The sequence below is a fragment of the Protopterus annectens genome, chromosome 3.part1 (assembly GCF_019279795.1).
Source record: "Protopterus annectens isolate FY-2018-M chromosome 3.part1, PAN1.0, whole genome shotgun sequence".
NCBI classification, from domain to species: domain Eukaryota; kingdom Metazoa; phylum Chordata; order Ceratodontiformes; family Protopteridae; genus Protopterus; species Protopterus annectens.
The window spans coordinates 233,775,050-233,801,335 of NC_056732.1; the positions used below are offsets into that span (position 1 = coordinate 233,775,050).

Below are 26,286 nucleotides of genomic sequence, written 5' to 3' on the forward strand. Positions count from 1 at the left end.
TCCACTTACTTTAACCCGCACCCTAACCTTAAGTCCGTAACTATTGCACCATAGTGGAGGAAATAGCGAAGCCACGGAACGGCCCACCGAAATCTTGCCCTAGGTAAGAATTCGATGTTCCGGGTCTTTGCTATTTTCATCCTTCAATGTAGTTGGTTTGATATTATAACATTCAAAGTTTTGCAATTTCGATGTTATAATATAGACCATTACTTTCTGGGAGCTTGCCACTTCCTTAATCTTAAGGTCCAGTATGTTCCCTTGGAGATGTAGAGTTCTAGTTAGATTGTATCAGAATTCTGAGAGGTATCTTGTGAATATGTCCCCTGATGAGAAGAAGTCAATAACCTGAAATCCTTAAAAATGTGTAATACCCCACTTGGACCAGTGGAATCTCTTCAGAATGTCTATATTCAGAATATTTGAAGCAAGTAAGTATTGTTTCAGTTTCCTGCCCCACTTACAGATTTTTCCTGTGAGTAAATTCTACATGTGGATATAGAATACCCATAAAAATACACTGCAGTGTACATCTGTGTAAGTCTGTGTAAATCATTATAATTATCAGTGTAAATAGTTATTCTGTGCAGTAATACATATGCAAAACCTTGACCCAAACATGCCTGTCTTCCAGGATTCTCCTAATAACAAATATGTCATCCAGATTTGGAAATGTTATAGTAAAAGAAAATACCTGAAACATATTTCTGAGACATCTTTAACAAAAGCAAACTCATACTCACGGCATTTATCATGGACAAGTGAAATCAAGGCACATCTCTGCATTAAAACATAAACAAAAATGTTAAAAAAAGCAAGTTATACAGATCAGCAAATGGCTGTTGTATATAGTATAAATTTTAAATGTCTCACGTTATCTACAACGGTTGCAGCATTTCCCTTTGATCCCTGTAAAATTAAACACAGTTTTAAAAGTTAACAGTTAATATTTTTGTTTGCATTTGCCATTTGGTTAAACTGACAAGTTGAACATAAGGTCAGTTTGTCCTGTTAGTTATTGTTTAAACTACAGTAGCCGAATGAACCACAATGTAGCAGAGTAATGCATTTTTCATGCTGCAATAAGTATAGTTCTTTTTTTATTTAAGGTCTCAGTTTATATTTATATTTATTTTTATTTTCATGCAGGGTCTTTCTCAACAATATTTGTAACTGATATAGCAGTAAATATGAGTTCTGATTCAAAAAGGGGCAAGTTGATACATTCTCGCTTCTTTCCTTCCTTTGGTTACTTGAGGCTTTCGTAGGATAAAAACATAATTGTGCAATGATGAGAGCCCAATGTTTAGTTGTATATGAAACTATAAAACCAGCTAAGACAAAAAAGAGATCAGTTATGAGAAATGAGGACTTTTAATTAGTCCAACCCCCCAAACCAACAACCAGTAACAGCTTTTGTTGCTTTCTTTTCAAGTATCAAACGTCATTAGACTAGTTAGGCTTTAAAATATAAAAACTATAAATAAAATGAAGAATCATCTATAAGAGAAGTTGGTATATATCTTATTTGTCTTTCTGTAAACATGAATTAATCGCAAATCTAAAAAAATACTTAAACAGCTCTGTATACAGCATTTAAACGTACAGGTTAGCTAGTGTATGTCTGCAGTGCATAGCAGGATGAAGAACTGTTTACGAGTTTAGGTTAACTCACGCAAGTTTAAACAGAGTTTGCTTTCTACAATATATCAAATAATGACAGCAAAATTCAAAGCAGTCAGTTTACTCCTCTAGACCAAAATGTTCAAAACGATTTTTCCCTGACAAGCAGATTTTTTTTTTTTTTTAGTTCCTTTCCCCCTTCATAATTCTGTCAAACAACCCTTCTGTTATGGATCAACCAATTCATTTGTCTTGGGCAAGAGCTAATGCAGGGGGTACTACCAACACAACTGCAAAGCTTTTTTTTATTTTTTTATTTTTTTATTGGCTCTGACTTTCTTTTACCTTCATGGTAGCTGACTTGAGTACAAATCCACAGCAGTGGCCCACTGATACAGTCAGACATTTGTGATATATCTAATCTCAGCTACAGGCATGAATATGCTACTAGGGGGTTGCACATCTTGGCCCTTTTTGCCTGTTGTGGTGGCACTGACCTTCCATTAGATGCCATCAGTGCAGCATTGCAGGCTGCCTACACAATAGGTGGGGTGACACTTGCCACTCATTTTTACCCTCCCCACCCAGATTCTTTTTTCAGTAATCATTATCAACTATGGGTGATATGTTCACAGTCAGGGCTATATCTTTCCATGTTTTAGAGATGACTGACAGCTGACTTGTTTTAGGTGCTACTTCCTTTTTTAGTTATGGAAGATAAACATCCACTCTTTTTTGTATTCCTCTGTTCCATGAGAAGCTTAGCTGTTTTGGAAAGCTTTGACTTCTACAGGCTTTCTGTTTCTCTAATTGGACATAGCACACTGTACAACATCAAGCCTACATGAGGCAGAGAATAGAGAGAAGGAGCACAGCTCTTTACATTTCTGGTCATCATCTTTCTCCTTATCATTCAACTCATCAGTAAAATAATGCGTGCTAAAAGTTGTTTTTTATAATTGTTAAATGTTTACATTTTAATCAGACATGTTTTAGTTCCTTGAGAACTAAATAAACTATATCAGATTGCAAGGCAAAGACAAAAAATACAGAAGATAGTCAGACACCCTTCATAAGGAACACCAGCAACAACCTGCTCACCAGTCCACAGGACATCAAAGGCCGATAGAAGGAGTATTTCCAGCACCTTCTGAATGAAGAAAACCCCATAGAGGCTGTACTTCCCCAGAAACAGCCTATGATGAGAGAAGAAGAGGATCCCACCCTAGAAGAAGGTAAGAGCAGCACTAAGGAAAATGAAACCAGGGAAAGCAGCAGGTTCAGATGAGGTTACAGCAGATGTGATAAAGCTGCTGGGAGAGGTAGGGAAGAAATGGCTCCTGAGGGTACTCAAAGCAGCATGGAGAAAAAGGTGTATCCCAGATGACTGGAGAATAAGCATACTCATGCCAGTGCACAAGAACAAAGAGGACATTTACAACTGTGGGCAGTACAGAGGCATCAAACTCCTATCACATTGCATGAAAGTTCTGGAGAGGGTGATTGATAAACGAATATGCAGATTACTAGAGAGCAAGATGGAATATGAGCAGTTTGGATTCAGATCAGGATACAGCATGATTGAACTGATGTTTGCCGTGAGACAGATACTTGAGAAAAATCTAGAAATGAGGAAAGAGTCTAGCTGGGCATTCCTAGACTTGGAGAAAGCATATGACAAGGTCTGAAGAAAGCTGATTTGGGCAGTACTGCAGTGGTTCAAAGTCCCAGAAACATTGATAGAATTAGTCCAAGCTATGTACAAGGACTCAGTGACTCAGGTACAAACAGTGATCAGTCTCACAGAAGGGCTTCCAGTGGGAGTGGGAGTGGGTGTGCATCAAGGTTCAGCTTTGAGTCCGCTGCCATTCATGCTGATGATGGACAACATTAGCAAACAGAATGGAGGGGGTAGAGCAACAAAGGTCCTGTATGCAGATATTGTAACATTACAGGCAAACTCTGAGCAAGAACTTCAGCATAGGATAGGGGAATGGAAAGCAAAACTGAAGGCACGTGGGATGAAATTGAGTAGGGCGAAGACAGTTGTAATGGCAGCAAATGGGGGAAATCAGGAGAAGCTGAGAACTGAGACAGAAGGGAAATCAGTGGAACAGATTAACAGCTTCAAGTATATGGGAGGGGTGGTTGAGAAGAAGAGAAGTCTGAATAAGGAGGTCAAAGCTAGAATCAGAGGGGCTGTGGCTAACTAGCACAGAATGTCAGGGGTAGTGTCTGACAGAAGAATGCCAAAGAAGTGGAAAAGTAAACTGTACAAAACAGTGGTGCAATTACTACTGCATGGTACAGAAATGCGGGTGGTAAAGGAAGACCAGATGAAGAAGCTAGATGTGATGGAGATGAAGTGCCTGAGACTAGTAATAGGATGCACACTGTGGGATAGATGAAGAAAAGAGGACACAAGAGTAGAAGCCAAAGTAGCTCTAATTGCAGAAAAGATTAAAGTGAATAGATTACAATGGTTAAGCACGTGTGCAGAAAAGCAGAAGACAATCTGGTGAAGAACATTTGGAATAGAATAGAAGAAGACAAGAGGAAATGAGGGTATCCTGTAAAGAGGTGTAAGAGAAGACCTGTGACAGTCAGGCATGAGTGTCAAAGAAGGTAGGAGAGTGGCATTGAAAAGACAGAGGTGGGAACAGTTGATATGATACCCCAACCCCATGTAGAAAATGGGGAAAAGGGGATTGATGATAATGATTTTAGTTCCTTGAATTTGGACATTATTGTTTTTCATCTGAAAGGAATTAGGTACAGATTTCTCATAACTTTAAAAGATGGCAATGTAGTTTTGCAGTTCTGACATCTCTGGTAAAATAGTTTGCTTTCAGCTACAATCCTGTCATATCTGGATAAAGCACATATTGTGACTCAGAAGACCTAAAATTGATTAGTGACTCAGATGTTAGACTGGCCAGCATGGGATGGTGGAAGCAATGGCCTAGGTTGACTCACTGACCTATGGGGAAACATGGGAATGGCAATAAGAGTGACCACCCTTTTCTCAAAGGATTACATATAACGACTAAAAGGGTACAGACATGTGGGTAGGAGACATGGGCCATTTGTCAAGGAAGAATAAATGGAAGAAGATGAACAGCAGGGAACCTGTATACCACAAACAAGGATATAGATTTTACAGCAGTTTCTTTGAAGCATGGAATCAGATAAAATGGAATGGAGAAGAAATCATTGGAGGGGAATTCAGTGTCACACTAGATCCCAAGAAAGACACACTGGCAAAAGATAATACAGTATAAAGATGAAAACAAATTTAGGAATGTGAAGGAAGGAAGTGGAAGAATATACGGAGGGATTACACATTTATTAGTAACTGCTTGATTCAAGCCAGTAGATTAGACAAGATACTAAAGAAAAAGGAAACCCTTTAAATGGTGAGAAATACAGGCTAGATACATGTAGCAGCAGCAATGATAATAAAGACAAAGAATGAACAAGGGGAGATAGTGGGACGGAGACGGGTGAGCTACAAGTAGAAAGATCATGACATGAAGCAATAATTACAAAAGCTGATAAGGGCAGATAGTGAATGAGACAATTACAGAGAAGATGGAATTGGGGAAACACTTTCAGGATGGAATAAAAGCAGCAGAAGGGGAAAAATCATAAAAGATGAAGTGTGAAAAATAGGCAAGATGAGGAAATAAAACAGGAAGGAGAAATGAGCAGGAAACAAAGGGGAATATAGAAAAATGGTACAGACAGAGAAGCACTAAGGACAGAGGAAGCTGGAATAAAAGCTGAACTAGAAAGAAAAGTTCCAACTGCAGTGGAAGTAGAGTAATGGTACTGGGATGTACTGGTGTTAACTGGGGAGGAGCAGGGGAAACATCTAGCAAGGAATCATAGAAAAGGAAATGGTGAGAGAGAGGTGCCAAGCATTAGGGGAAAGAGGAGGAGATTGTAGATATAAGTATGATACAGCTCAATGAATATTTTATCATTTGACTAAATGCTGACACTGAAACTTGAGGCAGGTGTTTTTTTTTAATAGAAATACATTACTACAATTTCTGTGAATAATGCGAATAGCAACTGACATGTTTTTATAATAGATAAACTCCTGCCATTGTCAATTACAAGTTGATGAAATAATGACAAATTAGGAAACATTTATTAGAGCAAAACAGTTCATTTTCAGTGCTCGCCATTGTGGAAATAAACCTCTGCCCCAGTTTTTCCAGGTACTACAACTAGTTATGGGTTTGTAATAGTTTTATAGTAGTTTACTGCACTGTTAAGATAGATGTCATAAATGACTTGCAGCTGTGCTGTAACATTACCCTTTGGCCTGGTAGTCCATCTTCTCCCTTGTCTCCTGGAATACCCTTTGCACCAGCATTACCCTGGAAGAAGAGAAATTATATGGTTACCACAGCACCCTGTCTTCATTCCTCATGAAGTTTAACATAAAGAGGCCTACTGTTAAATAGGACACATTCTTAATATGGGGATTCTAATCTATACATTATCACTACAGCTGAAAGCACTTGATGAGCCTGTCGCATAAAAAAAACACAAACTGCATTCTCACATTGTGCAGGAATAAAACACAATAAATTCAGTAGAAGTATGTGTGTGTGCTGTGCCACAGCAGGTAGCTACTTAAGTTGTCATTAGTCTAAGTCCTCAGAAAATTATCACCAAGTAATACTGTAATGGCTCAATTACCACAGGCATTTTGAACTTTAAATATAAGGTTACATAATGCATACTTCCCTGGGAGACCTAAGATACAAGTACTCTTCTAACATGTGTACACTGTGTCCATGTTCACTTTAAGGACAAGTAGTTGAAAATATTGAATAACTTATTTGGCATTACATTCTTACAATTAGCAACATCAGAATGATGAAATTCTGTCATAACAGCAGTTTGCACATTTTCTCTTATTCAGAATGTTTCTGCAGAGTGACAGGCACACTGGCACACAAAAGTGATTGGCATGAGTACACTGGTATTGAGGAAGGACTGCTAGTTAGTACACATGATTACTGGTACGCAGGAGGGATGGACAGCTGATACACATGCACACTAGTATGGACAAGGGATGGGCAGCTGGTATACATACACACTAGTATGTATGAGGAATGGGCAGCTGGTACACATGCACACTGGTATGTACAAGGGATGGGCAGCTGGAACACATGCACACTCGTATGTACAAGGGATGGGCAGCTTGTGCACATGCACACTGGGATGTACGAGGGATGGGCAGCTGGTACACATGCACACTGGTATGTACAAGGGATGGGCAGCTGGTACACATGCACACTGGGATGTATGAGGGATGGCCAGCTGGTACACATGCACACTGGTATGTACAAGAGATGGGCAGCTGGTACACATGCACACTGGTATGGCTGAGGGATGAGCAGCAGGTACACATGCACACTGGTATGTACAAGGGATGGGCAGCTGCTACACATGCACACTAGTATGTACGAGGGATGGGTAGCTCGTACACATGCACACTGGTATGTACAAGGGATGGGCAGCTGGTACACATGCACACTGGGATGTATGAGGGATGGCCAGCTGGTACACATGCACACTGGTATGTACGAGGGATGGGCAGCTGGTACACATGCACACTGGTATGTACAAGGGATGGGCAGCTGGTACACATGCACACTGGGATGTATGAGGGATGGCCAGCTGGTACACATGCACACTGGTATGTACAAGAGATGGGCAGCTGGTACACATGCACACTGGTATGGCTGAGGGATGAGCAGCAGGTACACATGCACACTGGTATGTACAAGGGATGGGCAGCTGCTACACATGCACACTAGTATGTACGAGGGATGGGTAGCTCGTACACATGCACACTGGTATGTACGAGGGATGGGCAGCTGGTACACATGCACACTGGTATGTACAAGGGATGGGCAGCTGCTACACATGCACACTAGTATGTACGAGGGATGGGCAGCATGGCTCTACACTTTGTAGCTGTTTGACTCAAACGGTCATCAGTAAGCATGCTTAACTGAATGTTTTTGACAAGCCTGTCTTTAGCCATAAACTAGAAAATTTATGCTCTATTGCATTCCCACTTTAGTTCCTATGTAGATTATCTGTTTTATGTTCATACCCCTGTTTTAAGGCTTTAAGTTACTTTATCCAAAATTTCTGTGGGATCTGATAAGTTTGTGAAATTTTACTATGAAGTGCTTGCTGTCTTGTCAATAAATATGATGAGTTAGAAGCTCTGATTACTAGAGATGATAAAATAATACAGTTATAACTGAAACATGGATATTTGAACAGATTAGTCTGAATATACTGAGTTTTTTATATACACAACAGGATAGGAGTGGAGGAAAGTTACAATTTTTCTTCATTCATCTATCAGGGGCAGATTAATACACAGACATGTGGTGCTAGGGGTTGCACTAGGTAACTTCCTTCAGTTTTCAGACATTCAGCATACTGTACATTATGGATCTGGAATGCACAGGAGATGTTCTGTAGAATTATTGAGTGTCCGACATCATGAATTTCAGATGATATTACATTACTTCTTGTGGATTTTAATTACCCTGAAATTGATCTGTAAGTCTATTCCTGTATTAACCATTTTGATTATGAATTTTTAGACTTTTCATCTGACAGGAACTTAATAGTTAATTTTCCAATGAGACCCAAGAATATTCTTGACCTAGTTTTTACTAACAGAGGCAATTTTGTCAACTCAGTAATGCCAAGTGTACCCTTGGGCACCTCTGCTCATGTGGCAGTAACCCTGTTTATGTGACAATAACCAAGTTTCTGTTTTGTGATACCCTCAGATCAATTACAGTCACTGTTTAGGATTATTCTATGATCAGTTGCACCATGTTGGAAGCCATATTAAGAATGTTGTAGAGCACAAACTGAGGAACAGGGTCTGGTGAAATTTGTAGAGACTGTGTATGGACTCTACTGATCCTTATATTAAAATTAAATGTAAGAAAATAGTTGTCCATGGTGTAACATGTGGTTGGAAAATTTGGTTAAAAAAGAAAATGCTTATTATGGTATATAGAAGGGGTTCCCTGCATTTTGTCTAAAACAGCAGGCCCATAACAGCGAAACTCCGTTTAATCAAAACCTCAGAATATTGAAACCCAGAACATCGAACTATAGAACTTACCAGAAGTCTGGTCTTCAGTTAAAGAAACATTTCTCCATTTAAACACAGGCTACACTAAATCTGTCTCAGCGGTTTTAAACAGAGATCACAGTCCAGTGAGGATTGGGAAATTTAGCCTTTTCTCACTGTAGTGTGATCTCAGAGTTGGTATATATATAATTTGGGGGGGGGGTGCAGCCCCTGAAGACCCAGAGATCATTTCAAGCCTAGCCATTTAATTCCAATATAGTACCACTGAAATGCTAGTCAATACACAGGATTGCATTTAGTAATGACTGCCCATTTCTGATAGGGTTGTGGGCACTATCCCTGGTAAGAATTTATGCGGTGGCCATGTCTTTGGAATAGGCTACCAATTTATGTGAAATAGAGCACCTCTATGACACTGTTTAAGAGGAACCTGGATGAGTGGATGGGGTACCGTAAACTATCCTTCGGCCACCAAGTATCAGCTATTGCTAGGAAATCTATCTACCTAACAAAGCTAATCCTCCAGATGTGAAGAAGTCATAGTCCCCCTGTACTCTTCTCTCATTAGGCTCATTCCTGAACATAGTACCTCATTTGGTATGCATCTATCCACACACAACCCTCAGGCTTGAAAGACCACAATGTTTCCTCACTAAAAACTCTGAGGCATGAGTTCCCTAAGCAAAACCAAGTGATTCAAAGACCTATTTCTCAATTCTATCACCTATAGACTGTTGCTTGGCACCTTCTGCTAGGCCTAGAAGGCTGCAACTGATTTTATTCTACTTGATCTTTTACACATTGAAAAACTGGAAGCCCTACAAATACTTGCAGCGGGGACCTAAATCTATACCACAATATAAATTAAAACAAACAACTTCCGAAATTAAAAATAAAAAAATGAAAAAAAGACACGGACATAGGCAGCTCCTTGTATAAATTTAGTGCTTTCATTAATTTACTAAGTATTATAACCACTTCAGAATGGAAAATTACACTAATAACTTGGACCTGTGGGTATTGATTGATACCTCTCACAGAGAACCCCCTTCCTGTGGAGTAAGCTTCCTCTCCATAACACATAAGGATTTTATTAGCTATACTCAGAAATATCTTCAATGAATGGAAGGAAACCCATAAAATCTTCCCTTATCTTACCCCATCTCTGCTCTTATGGATAGGGGATGCAAATATTGGATATCACATGGCTAAGCTGCAAACGGTCTTGTGGATCAGTTGCTAGTATATATCAATGAACCTATGAACATTGTGTTGTTGTGATTCTTAAGTATGGCAGCTCCCATGCCTCACTTCTTCCTGAGTATCATCTTGTTTTACTTCCAGAAAAATTGGGCTTTACCAGCTAAACAGACTTCTATAACCCTATAAATATGACACAAGATTAAAGGTTGCATAATGCAACAGATTTATTGGATATTGCCAAGGTTTTTGAAACCCTGACACAGGCTGGAATTAGTAAGACCTTTCAGATTCGTGACTTCAATCATTTATAGGACAGCAGGTTGAAAACTGGCTTAATGGCAGAATGCAAAGGGTAACTGTGTTAGGACATTCAACACCATGACTACCAATTCCATCTGGTGTATACCCATACTCAGTAATGGGCTCAACAGCATTTATCTAGTTTTTTCCACTGTTACCAGGATTGAGGCTCGGATGGCTCTCTGAATATGTGGATAACTGTAAACCTGGTACTTTATTGCCTTCACTGAAAGAGTATGAGAACATTAATGAGAACCTGGATTCAATTATTAAATGATTTATTCATTTATTTATTTGCATTTGTTTACCGTGATCGTCCAGCTGGGCCAGAAGTGCCCATTTTCAGTGGCGTCCCAAGGAGAAAAGCTCCACATATAAGACATTTCACATACAATACAGAATTTACATTAATAAAGATATTTAGAACATATTATTGGCAGCTTATACAATTGGTGAAAAAAACAGTACATAAGTAATCATTCTCAAATCAAAGATATTATACAAGCAATACAGAGTATATACACAAAAACATTCCATATGAGTAGTTTTCAGCTAGCAAAATGTATACAGGACTCCATGCAGTGGGTGCAAAGCAGATACAGGAATTAATTAGAGACTAGGTACTTAAACTTTTCACACATTTAGGAGGTGTAATAGCTGAGTGAAAGGCTATATAACTCCTGTTGCAGGAATCAGGAAAGTCGGTGGATATTGTTGCTGATATAAGTGGTGGCATGATATTAAGGTAGGCTGTGAGAGTACCTGAATATCTCGCCTGGTTCAATGGTAGGTGTATAAGGGTTAGGAAAGAAGGAAGTAGACAGGAGGGATCAATGGTAGGACAATGAGGGTTAGTAGAAGAGGAAAGTGGAAAGGATGGAGAGGCAGAGTAAGTAAAAGACAGGTGGATGTGAAAGGAGGATTCCAGAGTATTAGCGTGGGGGTGAGAATAGTTGTGATGGTTGAAGTTAGGTTATATGAGATGTGGTGTTAGCACATGTGCACAGCCAAGATGAGAAGAGGTGTAGTTTCAGAGATGTCTTGAAGAGGGTTAATGAGCGGGTGGATCTAAGTGTTGAGGGGAGGGAGTTCCAACGTTTTGTGATGGTAAAGGAGTAAAGCATCTGGTTAGCCAAAAGTTTGGGTTTTTCTACATTTATGAGCAGTTGGTTGTTGGATCAGAGTGGTCTATTAGGATGGTATAAAGTAAGTATAGAAGAGAGAGCAGGGCACATGGATGGATTATAGGTTCATAGGTTCATAGGTTTATACTAGGCTATCTGCCCTAAGGCATTTATAAGCCTAGCCCAAAGTTTTGTGGCTTACGCCACCCCTTATATGAAAAAATACTGTGCCCATTAGTTTGTTGTGCCTCTGTCCAGCAGTGACACAGAGATGATTCCCGGGGTAAACCTACGATCTCCCATCCACAGGTCAAGATTTCTCTTGAACAGAGCCAGCGAGGTGCTCTGCCTCACATGGACTGGGATTTTATTCCACAGCATAGGGAGTCTCTGAGTGATAAATCTATCCCTCCAGCACATCATATTTATATCCGTGCTAAGGTTTAAGTCGCTTGCTCTAATGGTTTTGGTGGATTTGGAATTTTTGAGGTGGAGCATGTCCATTAATTCTGGGTTGGACATGGCCTTGTATGTCAGGCACATGTCACCTCTGAGCAGACGGTATGCAACTGAATAGAGCTGGAGTTTCTTCAATCTGGCAGCATATGACAGATTTTGGAGTCCCTTTATCCTTTTGGTGAAGAACTTTTGGGGTCTCTCCAATTGCTGCAGATGTCGGGTGAGATACATCCCGAATGGGGCATTGTACTCGATCATTGGTCTGATAAGTGAAGAGTACAGGGGAACAATGACCTCACTAGATCTGGATGTGTATCCCTTCATGATCAGGTGGGCAATGTAGAAGGTCTTTCTAACCACTTTAGCAACGTGAGTGTCAAAAGAAAGGCCACTGTCAACCTGGGTCCCCAGGTCCCTGATAACCTCTTCTGTGCTTAGTGGATTGCCACCTATATGGTAGCTTGGGGTTACCTTGTTTTTCCCGAAAGGTATGACTATACATTTTTTGGCATTTAACTTCAGGCCATGGCTCTGGCACCAGCTATCTATTTCTGTGAGTCCCTTCTGAAGGATATCCGTGTCGGATGCACTTTCCACTATGGTGCCCAGTTTGCAGTCATCTGCAAACTTTGTCAGCCAAAGTCCTCCCATGTTGGCCTGTACTTCTGAGAAGTAGATGCCGAACAATAGGGGGCCAAGGACCGAGCCCTGTGGGACACCACTTGTGACCGGCTTGGAGTCTGACATAGCGCCAGCAACTCTAACCCTGTGGGTTCTGTCCTTAAGCCAGTTTGCAACCCATCTTGTGACATATGGGTTTACATTAAAGCTGGTAAGTTTTTCTACAATACCTGAGTGGGGTATTGTGTCGAAAGCCTTTGCAAGGTCAAGGTAGGCTGTATGGACTGCCTTTCCCTCATCAATGGCCTTGGTGACTGTTTTGAAGAAGTCGACCAAGTTCAAAAGGCATGATCTGCCCTTGACGAAGCCAAACTGGGTCGGGTCCAATGTCTGCAAGTCCCCTATAACTTTGTTTATGAGCTCCATTATGATCCTCTCCATAGCTTTGCAGACTAGACTTGTTAAGCTTATGGGGCAGTAATTACCAGGGTCCGTAGAGGCACCGCCTTTGTGGAGTGGGACCACAGTTGCCGTATGCCACTCCTTGGGCACGTATCCTGTGGTAAGGCTGAGACTAAACAGCTGCCTTATGTGCGGGTTTAATTCCTCATTTAGCTTGTGTAGCACACAGCCGGGGACACCATCCGGTCCCATTGATGCTGTGTTTTTAGCTTTAGAGAGCAGCTTTCACCTGCGCATTTGAGATGTCTGGGAGGCTACACTCTGCTGGGATAGTTATCTCTCCTTTAGGGGGGAAGAGGGGGATGAAGTTTGCACTGAACCTGTCTGCCAGTATGTTGGCAATGTCTGTGGGTTCAGTGATTTTAGTATCATTTTGGACTAATTCTGAGCATATCTGGGAGTTTCCACCCAGGTTCCTAACATAGCTGAAAAAGGCCTTATGATTGTCCTTTGAATCCATGGCAATTTTTCTCTCAAAATTGGCCTTAGTTGATTTTATGAGTGCTCGTATTTTTTTACTAATAATGATCAGGGGTGACTTCCCTTTTATGGATTTTGTTCTATCATGTAATAGCTTTCTCCTTTTATTGTAAAGTTTGTTAATGGCTGGGGTCCACCAGACTGGACGTTTGCCCTTTGTGGAAAGAGTCTTGGTTTTATTTGGGATTGCCTGATCCATGCAGTCCTGGAGGTGTTCATAGAAGGCATTTGTAAGGGCTTCCGCAGCTTGGGTTGTGGTTTCCACTGGCTCAGGGGCCTTGAAGGATACCACACCAGTCTTGAGTAGTGTGAAGTTTGCTTTAGAGAAGTTCTTCACTGTGGTCTTTTGTTTGGGGTGGGGCGGGATGTGGATTTCCAGTGAGATTAGTTTATGATCACATCTCACCAATGAGGGATATACTTCGGTGTGGGCCATTTTGTCCCCATGTTTGTGATAATGAGATCTAGTATATTTTCTCCTCTCGTGGGAACAGTGACTAGCTGTTCCATGGCATTTGAATTTATGAACTCCAGGAACCATTGGGCTAGAAAGTTAGGGCTTGAGTAATGTTCCCAGTCTATATTTGGGTAGTTGAAGTCACCCAATATGATGGTGTTTGGAGATACATTTATACCCTCCAGTGTCTTCAGGAAGGCTGTGTGGGGTTCCTGAGTTTGAGAGGGTGGCCTGTAGCATGCTACAATTTGTAGAGCAGTTTTGCCTATGGTTAGTTGCACCTGGATGGTTTCCAAAGCTTTGTGCGTTGCCACCAACCTGGAGGTGTGGGTATCCTTTATGAATATGGATACACCCCCTCCTTTTGTGGTGTGGTCCGGGTTTTGGGGCCGGATCGCATGATATGAGGTAAAACCTAATAGTGCCGGGGTGCTCTCAGGAGCCTTGAACCAGGTTTCAGTTACAGCACAGACATCGATGTTCTCCATACTGAGAAGGGCCTCGAGTGCGTGCATTTTGAGATTTAGACTTCTGGCATTGAACAGCATTACCCTCAGTTTCTTCCCATTTTTGTTTTCTAGGGTGGTAGGTTTAGAATTTGAGCCTTGCCTAAAAAAGGCACTATGGAGGTGGCAAGAGCCTTAGCCAATATCCGGAATCCCAGGGGTGACAGGTGCAAGCCGTCCCTTGCGAAGCAGCGTGGCTTGTCAAGCATGTCATCCCAGGCAGACAGACACTGGATCCGCTTTGAATGACACCAGACATTAAGCCAATTGTTAAAGCTGATCATCTTGTCTCTATATTGTGGCATCAATCTTGGTGAAGGAAGGATACTGCTCAGGGTCAGGGTCATACCTGCCTGGGCTACATAATCAGAGAGCTCCTCTATGTCTCTTTTCATGTAGTCCAGGGAGGTACGTCTCAGGTCGTTCACACCAGCATGGACAATGACTGTGTCATATTTGTACTTGCCGTGGAGTGACCCGAATGCTTGTGTTATGTGGCGGATTCTAGCGCCCGATAGGCAGCTTACTGTGACCCTCTCCTTGTTCAGCCTGGTGAGTGGGACGTCAGTGTGTCTGACTATGGAGTCACCTATGACAAGTATGTTTGGTGTTGTATTTGGCCTTAAGGGCTGTGACTGCTTTGCACACTGATTTTGTGGCTTATGTGTTGCTTGTGGGGTGTCTTGAGGTAGCAGTTGTTTGGGTGTCTGCTTTGGAGGCCTCTGCTGTTTAGGTAAATTTTTACTCAGAGCCTCTGAGTATGTCTTTGTGTGTTTATGTGTTTGATTCAGTGGTGTGGTAGCATTATGTGAGGCTGGTTTTGTGGTGTGTGTAGTTGCCTTCTCCTCCTGTCTGGTCTTGCCAGTCCTGAGTTGAGAGAGCTCAGCCTCCAGTTTGGCTAAATAGCTGCATCTCTCGCAAGTATTTGTGTTATGTGGGAGGAGGAGAGGGTTGTCTATGTACATGAGGCAATTGTAACATTGCCTCAATATTCCCAAATTCACCAACTGGGCAGGAGAGGACGCCAGCATCTGGCCCTTCGACATGCTAGAAAAATTAAGAAGTTGGGTATGAGACTGAATAAAAGAGGACTTAGTAAGGAGGTGGGTACTCCTGGGGGGGTTTCGCAAGTGAGGGACTTTGTATAATATAGAAGTGACAAGTGCTGAGCTTTTTTTTTTTTTTTTTTGAGAAAAAAAAAAAACTTTTAGGAACAAGTGCTGTGCTTTTTAGTCAAGGGATATACTGTTTAGGTTACTAGTAGAGCAGTTCTAAGGGAAAAAATGAAGAACAGACTTTATGGAGCCAGAAAAAGTTTAACCTTGTTAAACCGGCGCTGCCCGATGCTGCTCTACTGGCAACTCAGCTAAATCGTGCTTTATAGCAGGGGGCTGGAAAAGGCAGGAAATGACCCAAAATGGCCACTGAACTACAAGTTACTGTCTTAAACCACTCCTCTGAGGACAAACAGGCAGCTCAGTACTCCCCACTCCCACTGGTGAGTAAAGAAACTTCCCCCTGACCAAACAAAAAAAATGGAGAAGTACAGGAACCAAGACAAAGCCCAGGGATCAGCAAAATCTGATCACTGGAACAAACTAGCCAGGAAAGTTAGGAGAACAAGAAAATTTTTTTTTTCTCAGACAGAACAGAAAACACAATAAATGCTTTGCTTTTCGATTAAATGCTATCAAAAGCTAGTACACTTGAGTGTATTAGCCTGTAGTTTAACTTTTAAGCAAACTTAAACTAAGAGGTGTAGTGGGATAGTTGGGGAGTTCAAGCCATTTTAGGTTGTGTAATGATAAGCAGTGGTGGGATGAGTAGGAGGCATTAGTTACAAACTTAGCAATTTTGTTTTAGCATGAGTCTAGTTTGGATTTTAGAGAGGACTGAATGTTGGTGAGGAGGGGGGCACCGTATAAAAGAGAGAGTAACAGAAAAGAAGAGGCAAGGGAAAGTCAGGCTGATGCATTGAGTAGATGTTTGTGTTGGTAGAGATTGCCAAACTTTGAATGTGTCTTTTTGGCATTGGACTGGATTTGCAGGTTTTCTTCTATGATGATACCTAGGAGTTTTGTGCTAGGTACAATGTCAATGGTGGTACCATTTAGGGATTGAATGGAAGTTTTCTTTTTGTAGGGATGTGGACTTTTTGGGGGCAAAGATTGCTACTTTGATTTTGTTGGGGTTCAGGGCAAAATGATTATTAGACATACAAATTTCGGCGGAGGTGAGGATGTTTTGGGTGAGTTGGTGTAGTTCTGAGGAGTTGTTTGCAGTGAAGATGATAGTGGAGTCATCAGCGTACTGGACTGAGCCTTGAGAGAGTGCGGTGTGGAAGTTATTGATAAATATGCTAAACAGAAGTGGGCCTAAAATGGAGGCTTGAGGAACACCAATGGTGGTGTTTAGGAAAGGGGAGTAAGAGTTCCGCCATTTAGTTGATTGTTGCCTGTTAGTGAGGTAATTAGTGAACCAGTTTAGAGTTTGAGGTGAGGTACCTATGTTAGAGTGTTTTGTTAGAAGGAGAGAGCAGGATATAGTATCAAAAGCTTTAGAAAGATCAAGAAATAATGAAGATACGATTTTACCAGTGTCATGGCCTCGGTTGACAGTGCCCATGAAGGATATTAGGGCAGTAGTGGTACTATGTCCTGGCCTAAATCTGTGTTGGGTAGGGGACAGGATGTGATTGTGAGTCAGATGGTGAAGAAGTTGAAAATTAATACATTTTTATAGAATCTTAAAGATGGGTGATAGTATAGCAATGGGGCATAAGTTGGTGGTGTCTATGTTTGGGCCCCCCTTGTGTAGAGGGAAGATATAAGCTTTTTTCCTGATGATGGGCATATAGGATTCTTGGATAGATCTATTGAGAAGTATGCTGATAGGGTAAGCAATTAAGTTGGCTGAGATTTGCAGGTATTTGGGGGTATATTGTCAGGGGCATTTGTGTACGATTTGAGTTTTAGAAGCAATTTTTTAATAGTCAAGGTGAGTATACATGACAGAGTAAAGTTGGGAATAGGGGGTGTACTGGTGTTAGCTGTGGAGAGGTCTGTGGTGGACAAGATGGTCTTGAGAAAGGTAGTGGTTAGACTGGCTATAGTATCTATGAAATAGGAGTTTAAGGTTGCAGCATTTTCAATGGGTATTTTATGTGGGTCTAGGCAAGGATTATTACTGGAGCCTAGGTTTAATAAAGAGTTGAAAGAGCTCCAGAATTTCTTTGGGTTTTGCTTGTGTTGATTTTGTAATGTAAGGTAGTGTTCTTTTTTGTTTTGTAGTACTAGGTGCTTAACCTGGTTTTGGAGCTGCTTGTATTGGGCGAGGTCAGATGGGTTTTTGTTTTTTTGCCAGATTTTTCATGATTTGTCCCTGTGTTTCATGAGATCCTTAGTGGATCTTGTTTGCCAACTGGCATGGTTGGTCTTTACTCTCTTTTGTCTAAGGGGAATTAAATTGTTTAGTATGCTGAGGAAGGTTGAGTTGAAGAACTCAACTGCCTCATCAAGAGGAAGTGATTTTAGTACATCCCAGTAGATGCTAAGCAACCTTTGGTTAAAGCTAGATGGACAAAACTGGGATTTATCTCTATTAACCCTGTGCTGATGTTTATTAACTGTTGTGGTACATTCACGTTGTATAAAGGCTGGTAAATGGTCAGTTATACTATTGGACAGTGTACCAGTGGCCATGATCTTATTTGGGTCAGGCCTGGTTATGGTGCTAACTAGCTGCGTGAACTTATATAGACTGATATTGCAGTTAGAGTGGTGTGGGGATATGTCTAGCCAGTTGATATTTACATCCCCCAGTACGATAGTCTCATTTTTTATGTTAGTAGATGCCCAGGCAAGGATTTCCTCAGGAATTGGGATGTTATTGCCTGGGGGAATGTAAATGAGTATCACAGAGGTTTTTGCAATTATTCATTTTAAGGAAAGAAACTAGAAGTCTGGCTGTGGAGAACTGTGGAATGGGTTTTGTATATGGGACAATAGTGAATGTCATGGGGTATATTAGAGAGATGCCTCCACCTTTTTTTCAGGGTCTGTCAGCTCTAAGACAGGCAAAATCTGGAGAAGGAATTCTGTGACCTTAATATAAGGTTTTAGCCATGTTTCAGTTGCAGCAATAATATCGGGTTTGTTGTGGGCTATCCATGCATGGAAGTCAGGTATTTTATTTTTGATGTTTTGTAGGTTAATTGTAGTGAAGTTTATTGATTTATGGGAGTTGAGGGGTTGCAGCAGAGAGGAGATGGGACCCCGGTTGGGATGTATGTCTTTGCATAATGATAGGTTTGTTATAGGATATGGGAGAGTAGTGTATTCTTAGAGAGAAAATATTGTTGTGGTGATGTTGGGACGATTTTTACTCTGGTACATAATAATATGCTTGTGTTGGTAAAGGCTGGCTAAAATTTGTGAGAAGGAAGTGGTGTGTTGAGACTGTATGGGGAGAGACCGATAATGGGCAGTGGGAGAAACAGGTAGATGAATAATGTCAAGAGGTTAGATGTAGTAGGATATTGAAAGAGAGTGTTAAGGTAAGTAGAGTACTGATAGTAGAGATTGACATTGTAGTATGGGATGTGGGTGACTAAAAGAGTGAGAATTTGTGTGCAATAGTGAGATGTGGTGTTGAGAAGAGGTTGTACTGATGGGGTAATGATGAGGTGAGTTAAGATGTTGGGTATGTGTGGGATTGGTTAGAGTTGTGGCTAATGATGTAATGTGAGGGGAAGTGAAGAGGTGAGGCTTGTGGTGTAATGAGAGGGGAATTGGAGGGGGATAATTGGGTGGTGGGGTAGGGGGGAAGATCTAGAGTAAGTATAAATGTAATTGATGTGGGGGTGGGTGGAAATGGGGATAGGGCATGGGAGTGGAATGAGTCCAAGCACAGTGAGAGTGAACAGAGCTGGTTGAAACCAACTGCAGAGTTGCTATCTGAAAAGAACACTATCAGTAAGGTAGGAAATCTGGAGGGAGAGCAGATGGTCTAAGTAGTTAAATATGGCACTGCAGCTGAGGGGAGGAATAAGTGAACTCTCAAGAGGAAGAGGGAGGGAATAGACAGGATTGACAGGGCTGGGAATCTTACAATAAGATTATGTTAGGAGACCAAGAGAAGGGGTGGGGCTAAGAGCCAGGGCTTGGAGAAAGCTGTGAGAAAACAGGTTTGACAGGGCTAGGAAACTTACAATAGAATTATGTTCGGAGAACAAGAAAAGGGGGGCTATGAACCAGGACTTGGAGAAAGCTGTGAGAAGAGAAAAACAATCAACCAGCTAGCCCAGGTCAGTACCTAAAGGCGTCTGTTTATCTATGTGAACTCAAAAGCAAATTTAGTAGAGCATCAGGGAAGTAGAATATAAAATAAATGTAAAGCTTTGGGGAACTGTATATATTTGTTAGAATAAATGGGATAATAAGATATAAATATATAAAATTAATGTAATATATAAGATAAAATATAAGAATATAAAATAAATGCAAAGCTTTGGAAAAAATGTATATATTTGTTACAATAAATGGGAGGAGAAAAAGGGGGGGGGGGTTCAGTAGTGTGCACAGCAGAATAATCAGTAGAAGTATGACAGAGAGAAGATTATAATAGACCTACACTGTTCACAGTCTGTTGAGAAAAGTAGGACTTGCAGTAGCTTTTACTGGTTTGTACAGGGTTCCACAATCCGTGTTTTTGTATGCAGGCAGTTGCTTCAGGTTTTTTTTTTTGTTTTTGTTGGACCTTTGAATGTGTTTAAATGAAATTGTGCACTCTACTGAGGGATGCCCGTGGGAGAGAGAGAAACAGAGTGTAGTCAGGCAGAGGTTTTAGTATTTAAATTAGCACTTCAGCCATGAACTCTTGATTTAGCTTTATTTATAATAAATGTAAAGTCATACACTTTGGTAAGCCTAAAATCAAGGAAACACCATACTTGTCTAGAACATGCATTTTCAGAAGTGCTGAGTATGAAAGCTGTAGGGATTCCTACAGATCCCTGTTAAAATGTTGGCACTTGTAATGCTAAGTGCTGACACACTGACAAAAAAAAAAATAAAAGTGCATGAGAAGAGCAAGTACAGAACATCACTTTTCACCTTTAAACTTGTTTTTTGCAGGGATGCAAGTCTCCCTTCCATACCACCAATGTGGAGGACAAGCCCCCCACATCCCCTGAACTTCTACGTAGATACCAATTCCAAGATCTCCATACCTCAGAGAAAAGGGCATATTTCAAGAAAAGGTTATCTTGTACTTGATATATGCAAGGTAATTTTATGGCCATTCAGCCTCCTTAGTGAGGCCTGACATTTCAGATGGTTACCGATTACTGCTAGTAACAAGTGAAAATTCATAGATTACATGTCCCTGCTGTGTGGAACACCACTGGAAATGGTGCAGTTAATTTACAATACTGTAAATCCCAAGGTGTTATGTCATATTCATAATCATGATTTCCCAAGATGCTGTGTAATAATTATAAGTTTCTTATTTAAACTAGTGTGGAATATAACATTTCATTCTGGCTTTATAGGACATGAACATGTTAGCATTACATTAGCGGAGATTTACAAAGAGAACTCTGTGCTAATGTCAACTAACTATTCAGACAGCTTACTTTGTAGACTGCAGCATGCAGACTGATGTTAAATTTTGTGTTATGTTTGGTATTTAGGGACTGTGTAGAACCTTTCTTTTCCTCCACGTTTTTTGATTTGAATAGCAGTACAAATCAACATAATACATGTACTAAACTTAACTACAGTCAATCGAGGGATAAGTTTATTATTCATAATGTAGTGAGAATATGGGATTATTTATCAGACTGAAATGCTGCAGTAATTTAAAATGCCTAAATGCATGGGCTGCTGATAGGAAATATTTTGGTGACTTGGTGGAATCAGCATTTCAGCTAGTTAATCGGCATGAATGTAGGAAATATGAATATATGAATTGTATGCTGACTTGCTTGCATGTGTAGGTGACATACTGGCCTGCTAGGAGGTGGTGTTTGCGCACAGGTGTCACTCATTACTAGGGCTCTAGTACATCCTGCCTCAATAATACAATCATCCAGTAGAAGATGTAAGTCAGAGCTCAGCTCTGCTGACTTGATGTGCTGCATTTTAGTGCATTCTCAACTGGCAGTCACAACACTTGGATACTGTAGTAAAGAAGCCATCTCTAATGACATGCCAGACCTTTCCAAGGTTCACTAAATGCAGCACAGCAATCAGGATGGAATTTTTTTTTTGGACATTCCTGCCCAGCACTGAAATAATTCTACAGAATGGAGCACTAAAGTGGAATAAAGGAAAACACAAACTCTTCCTCACCCGATATACTAACTGCTGCTACATCCTATGTCTTCCCTATGGCACCTACATTTTCAGAATAAATTGTAATATCCATACACATGCAAGATAGCTGAGCAGTATAGGGTCTCTTAAATATCTGCAATTAATAAAAAAAAGTTTCCATCTACCCATTGCAATTTGCCACTTCCTGCTCCTTTAGTGCAAACTGTTAGTAACACATAGTACACTATGTGGGGTCCTGGAGTATGGTGTAGGAAATATCAGGTACTGTAAGATTACAGAGCATGTTTTGTGATGAGTTTGAAAGTATGAATCATGACACTGTTCCCTTATCTTACAGTATACTAAATACTTTATGTTTCTTATGGTTTAGATCCACACATACTCCATTTATCCATTTTTCCTGTTTTCACTTGTTTATTTGTTTAGTTTGAATTTCGATTTCACATTCTTTTCAATAACATGTAATAATACTGTAAGTTCTTTATTAAACAGAGTTTTATATTGCTTGCGTGGGTCTTTGTGAACTGACTCTTCTCACAGGTGAATGCCCCACTAGTTTTGAGGTAAGTTGTAGTATTTTTATTTATTTTAAAAGATTTTAGGGCATTTTGTTGTAACATTTTTGTGGAGCACTGCATCATAGTTTTAGATTAGTTCACAATACAGTATATTGTAGTATAAGTATATAAGTAGATTATTGGTAATTAGTCAGGTAAAATTTCATCTTGATGTTTTCTGATTTGCTGTTTGTGGTCAATTTTTTTATTTTATTTTTTAGTATATTTAACTCATTGTTTTATTAAAATAAGGCCTGTTTGGTGGATATTTTGGGAGAATGATTCATTTTTATGTTCAGTTTATGCAACATTTGCAGTTTCTTTTTCATGTTCTTAACTGCTTTGATGACATGTATAAGATGGTTATAGGGTCATAGGTGAGAACTAGATAATCTGTCTGCCAACCATTACAAGCCTAACCAATAGCTCCCTCCAGCCTGATAAAAATATATAGCTTGCATCTTACAATCATTGAATCTTAGACTCATAAAATGTACAAGCCAAATGAGCCATCTAGCCAGTTACTCTTTACCAGCACCCACCCTTACAGCTTTCCTCCTTTTGCAAACAGTGGTACGCAATCATATCTGGAGTGAATTTAAGAATACCCTTCCAAATTGTCTAAGCCCTTCTTAAAGGAATATAGTGTGTCACATTGACTGAAGTTTGTTCCAGAAAAGTGGTAGTCACTGCACGACCATCTGTATCTTTACCACGATTTGTTTATTTGCTGAAGCAGCTTCAGATCTCTGATTCTACTGTTCACAGAACTGTTTCATTTGAGGAGAAATAAGATGTCTTCGACTGTCAAATCATTAATGGCCCAGAAAGCAAGGCAAAGATCACCCCTAAGGCATCTGTAGGACACTAAACAAAGGGATAAGACCTCCAATTTCTTTTGAAAGCTTAGATCCTTAAGTCTCATGATCATTTTTGTCAGGAACCTTTGGGGTTTCTCTAACTGCTTGATATGTTTGATAAGATACATCCCAAAGGAGGCAATGCATTCTATGATGAGCCTGATCAGTGCAAAATATAGACACGGGTCAGGACATCTTTGAACCCAGAGGAATTACCCTTTGTGATGTGCAATATAGAAGTATGCCCTAACCACTACTGCAGCATGATGGTCAAAGCATAAATAGCTGTCTACCCTTGATGCAAGGACTGTCAGAACAGATTCATTTTGGAGGGGGGTATTTTCTATACTATATACTGGGTGAAGGCTATGTTTACAAATACAACACTATTGCATTATTTAGTGTTTAGTTTGAGTCCATTTCAGCGCATCAGCTATTAGAATGTGTATGTTCTGCTAGTAGCTTCTTTATATCTGGGGATTCAAGTGTAATACCCACTTTACAACTGTCAACAAACTTGGTTAACTAGAATTCTTGATTTTTGATTTGAAGATCAGAGAAGTATATGCCAAATAGCAAAGGTCCCAGCATGGAACCCTATGGTACCCCACTGGTAACTTTTATGTTCTCTGCGGATACAGTTGCCATCCTCACAGTGTAAGTTATGTCCCTCAGTCAATTTTTTAGCTATCAAATTACATATGTATTGATTTGGAGAGCACTTGGCTTCTTAATAATGTTGGAATGTGGTATAGTAGCAAATATTTTGGCAAGGTCAAGTGCAGCTGTGTGGACAGTGTGGCCAATTTCCATAGCTTGTGTTAATCTCTCAAAAAAATTACCAGATTCATTAGACAGGCTCTAGCTTTAACAAAGCCAAACTACCTGGGGTCAAGTCTTATAAGATTTTTTTATATATCATAGTTTATTAGGTCTATTATGACCCTTTCAGTAGCCTTGCAGGTGAGACTAGTCAGGCTGATGGGTATATAATTCCCAGGTCCATAGTGGGCCTGGCCTTTATACATTTCTCCTGTGCTCATATTGTAACAGTAGTTTACATCTTGTATGTTTAATCTCAGGCCATGGGCTGAGACACTCACCTGAGGCAACCTAAGCCAGCAGAAATGGCTCCACACTCTTCATACAGCAACCCAACATTTGCTTTCCCATGATGTTTCTTCCAACTGAAGAATGCAGAAAGATCTGTAATAAGGCCTGGCAGCCTTATTCCATGTGTGGAGTGGACAGAAACAGACTAATAAGATTTATTTTTTTAACATTTCAGTGTACCACTTTGGAACTCCAATTACCATAACAATAATGGTAGCAAAAGTTTCAAATCACTGAGGATTGAAGTCACTAAATAATACTGAATAATGACAGACATTTCAGTTTCAGACTTCATATCTTACAGAAAATGCATAATAATTAGATACCTGTGATTCTAGCAACTTTTTTAAGTTTATAAGAGCAATATTTAAAATCTGTCCCTATTTTTGAGCCTCTGTCCCCCCTTATTTCTAGTTTGTCCAGATTTTTTGTACTGAGAGGTTGACAGTTATGAGGTAGCAGTAATGCTAAAACTACTGTTTTATAAAAAAAAAAAAAAAAAAAAAAAAAAAAAGTAAATAAAAATACAATTCTTTGTTGTTTTCTTTTGTCTTTTATCACTGGGACTACAGCCCAGCATCCAGGACCACTATTCTTCCTTGTTTATAGCCCTATAAGCAAGGCCCACGTTACCCTTAAGGCATCTATATGACACTGGATAGAGGAACTCACCCTCCAGTCTTTCTTGGTACTTCTGGTCTTTTAAGCCCCTGATCTTTTTAGTTATAAACTTCTGGGGTCTTTCTAATTGCTTGATATGCTAAAGGAGGAATTGTACTCAATGATGTGACTAATCAGAGCAGAATACAAGGAGGTAAGGGCTTATTCTGATTTTGAAGAAATACCTTTTGCTATGAGCTGTGCAGGGTAGAACGATTTATTAACCACTGCTGTAACATGATGGTCAAATGCAAGGGAGCTGTTCAGCCAAGTATTCAAGTCTGCCACAACATAATTCATTTTCAAGTGGTGTGTTATCTGTACTATAATCAGGAGCTAGGGGGGGTGCTTAACAAATGTTACAATGTTGCACTTTGTTGCATTGAGCTTGAGCCCAGTTTTAGCACATAGCTATGGACAAGTGCAAGCTCCTGCTGAAATGCACGTATGTAATAAAAGAACTTTTCATTTTTATAAACAGATGGGAGCACTCTACTGACTTTTTATCCTTTTTCTCTTGAGAACAATATTCAGTCAATAAGAACTTTGGATTTGTTAATTTACAACAAGAAGGCAAACTACTGATGACTCACAAAAAATACTAGTAATAGAAAACTACTTTGTAATGTAGTATGCATGTGAGACACCTAAAAGCGATTATTGTGCATGGACAACTGTTTAGTGCTACTAGACATACAGTGAGTGATTAGGATGTTTTTAATTAGAGGCTAACTCCATAAAGGAGAGTATTTAAGTGAGGCAGTGTTCAGATAAAATAACAGAGAAAGGTTTTACTGCTGTTTGGAATGAGAAACATAGTATCATGATTTACCCAAAAGATGTCAGTGTTAACATGACAAGGGGTCAGAAATCAATAGAAATATAGTAATGTTGCTTCCAGTTGCATTGAGCTGTTATGAAATTTAGAATATTATTGTTGATAACCTGAAGCTTTTTAAGGATTTTCTTGAAAAAAAATAAGAATATTCTAGGAGAAAAGCCTGTTTTTCTTAAAAAGAGAAGTTTAAATGTGTGTTTTTGTTTTAAGAAGGAAGAAGAAATGTATGTACAGCTAAGAAAGGCATTTACAAGTATTACAATTGCAACTATGGCAGAGATATATTAGCTGGACAATCACATTTTTGTTGACTAATCAATATATGTTACAGTTTTCCTGGACATTTTGCCTACAAAAATTTATGTTGTTTACATTAGTTAATGCTCTGGGTATGATTTGTTTTATATTGGCAAGACCACTAGGATGCTAAAAATAGAATCTATGAACATATGTACGCTATTAAAACAAAAATAAAAGAGTAAAGCACTTTATATAAACATGATGACAATGTCCTACCTTTGAAATGTGTCCTT

At 39.9% G+C, this 26,286-nt stretch overlaps 1 protein-coding gene across 1 annotated transcript in view; it reads right to left on the reverse strand.

Moving 5' to 3' along the window:
- The window catches only part of LOC122798074 (collagen alpha-6(VI) chain-like), a 1,097,601-nt gene that overhangs the window by 153,601 nt on the left and 917,714 nt on the right, over nt 1-26,286 (reverse strand). The window contains exons 32-34 of the mRNA XM_044066731.1: nt 5,949-6,011; nt 874-909; nt 744-780 (exon numbers count right to left, since the gene is read on the reverse strand). Of these exons, the coding sequence (XP_043922666.1) occupies nt 744-780; nt 874-909; nt 5,949-6,011 (136 nt within the window). The remainder of the gene's footprint in view (nt 1-743; nt 781-873; nt 910-5,948; nt 6,012-26,286) is intronic.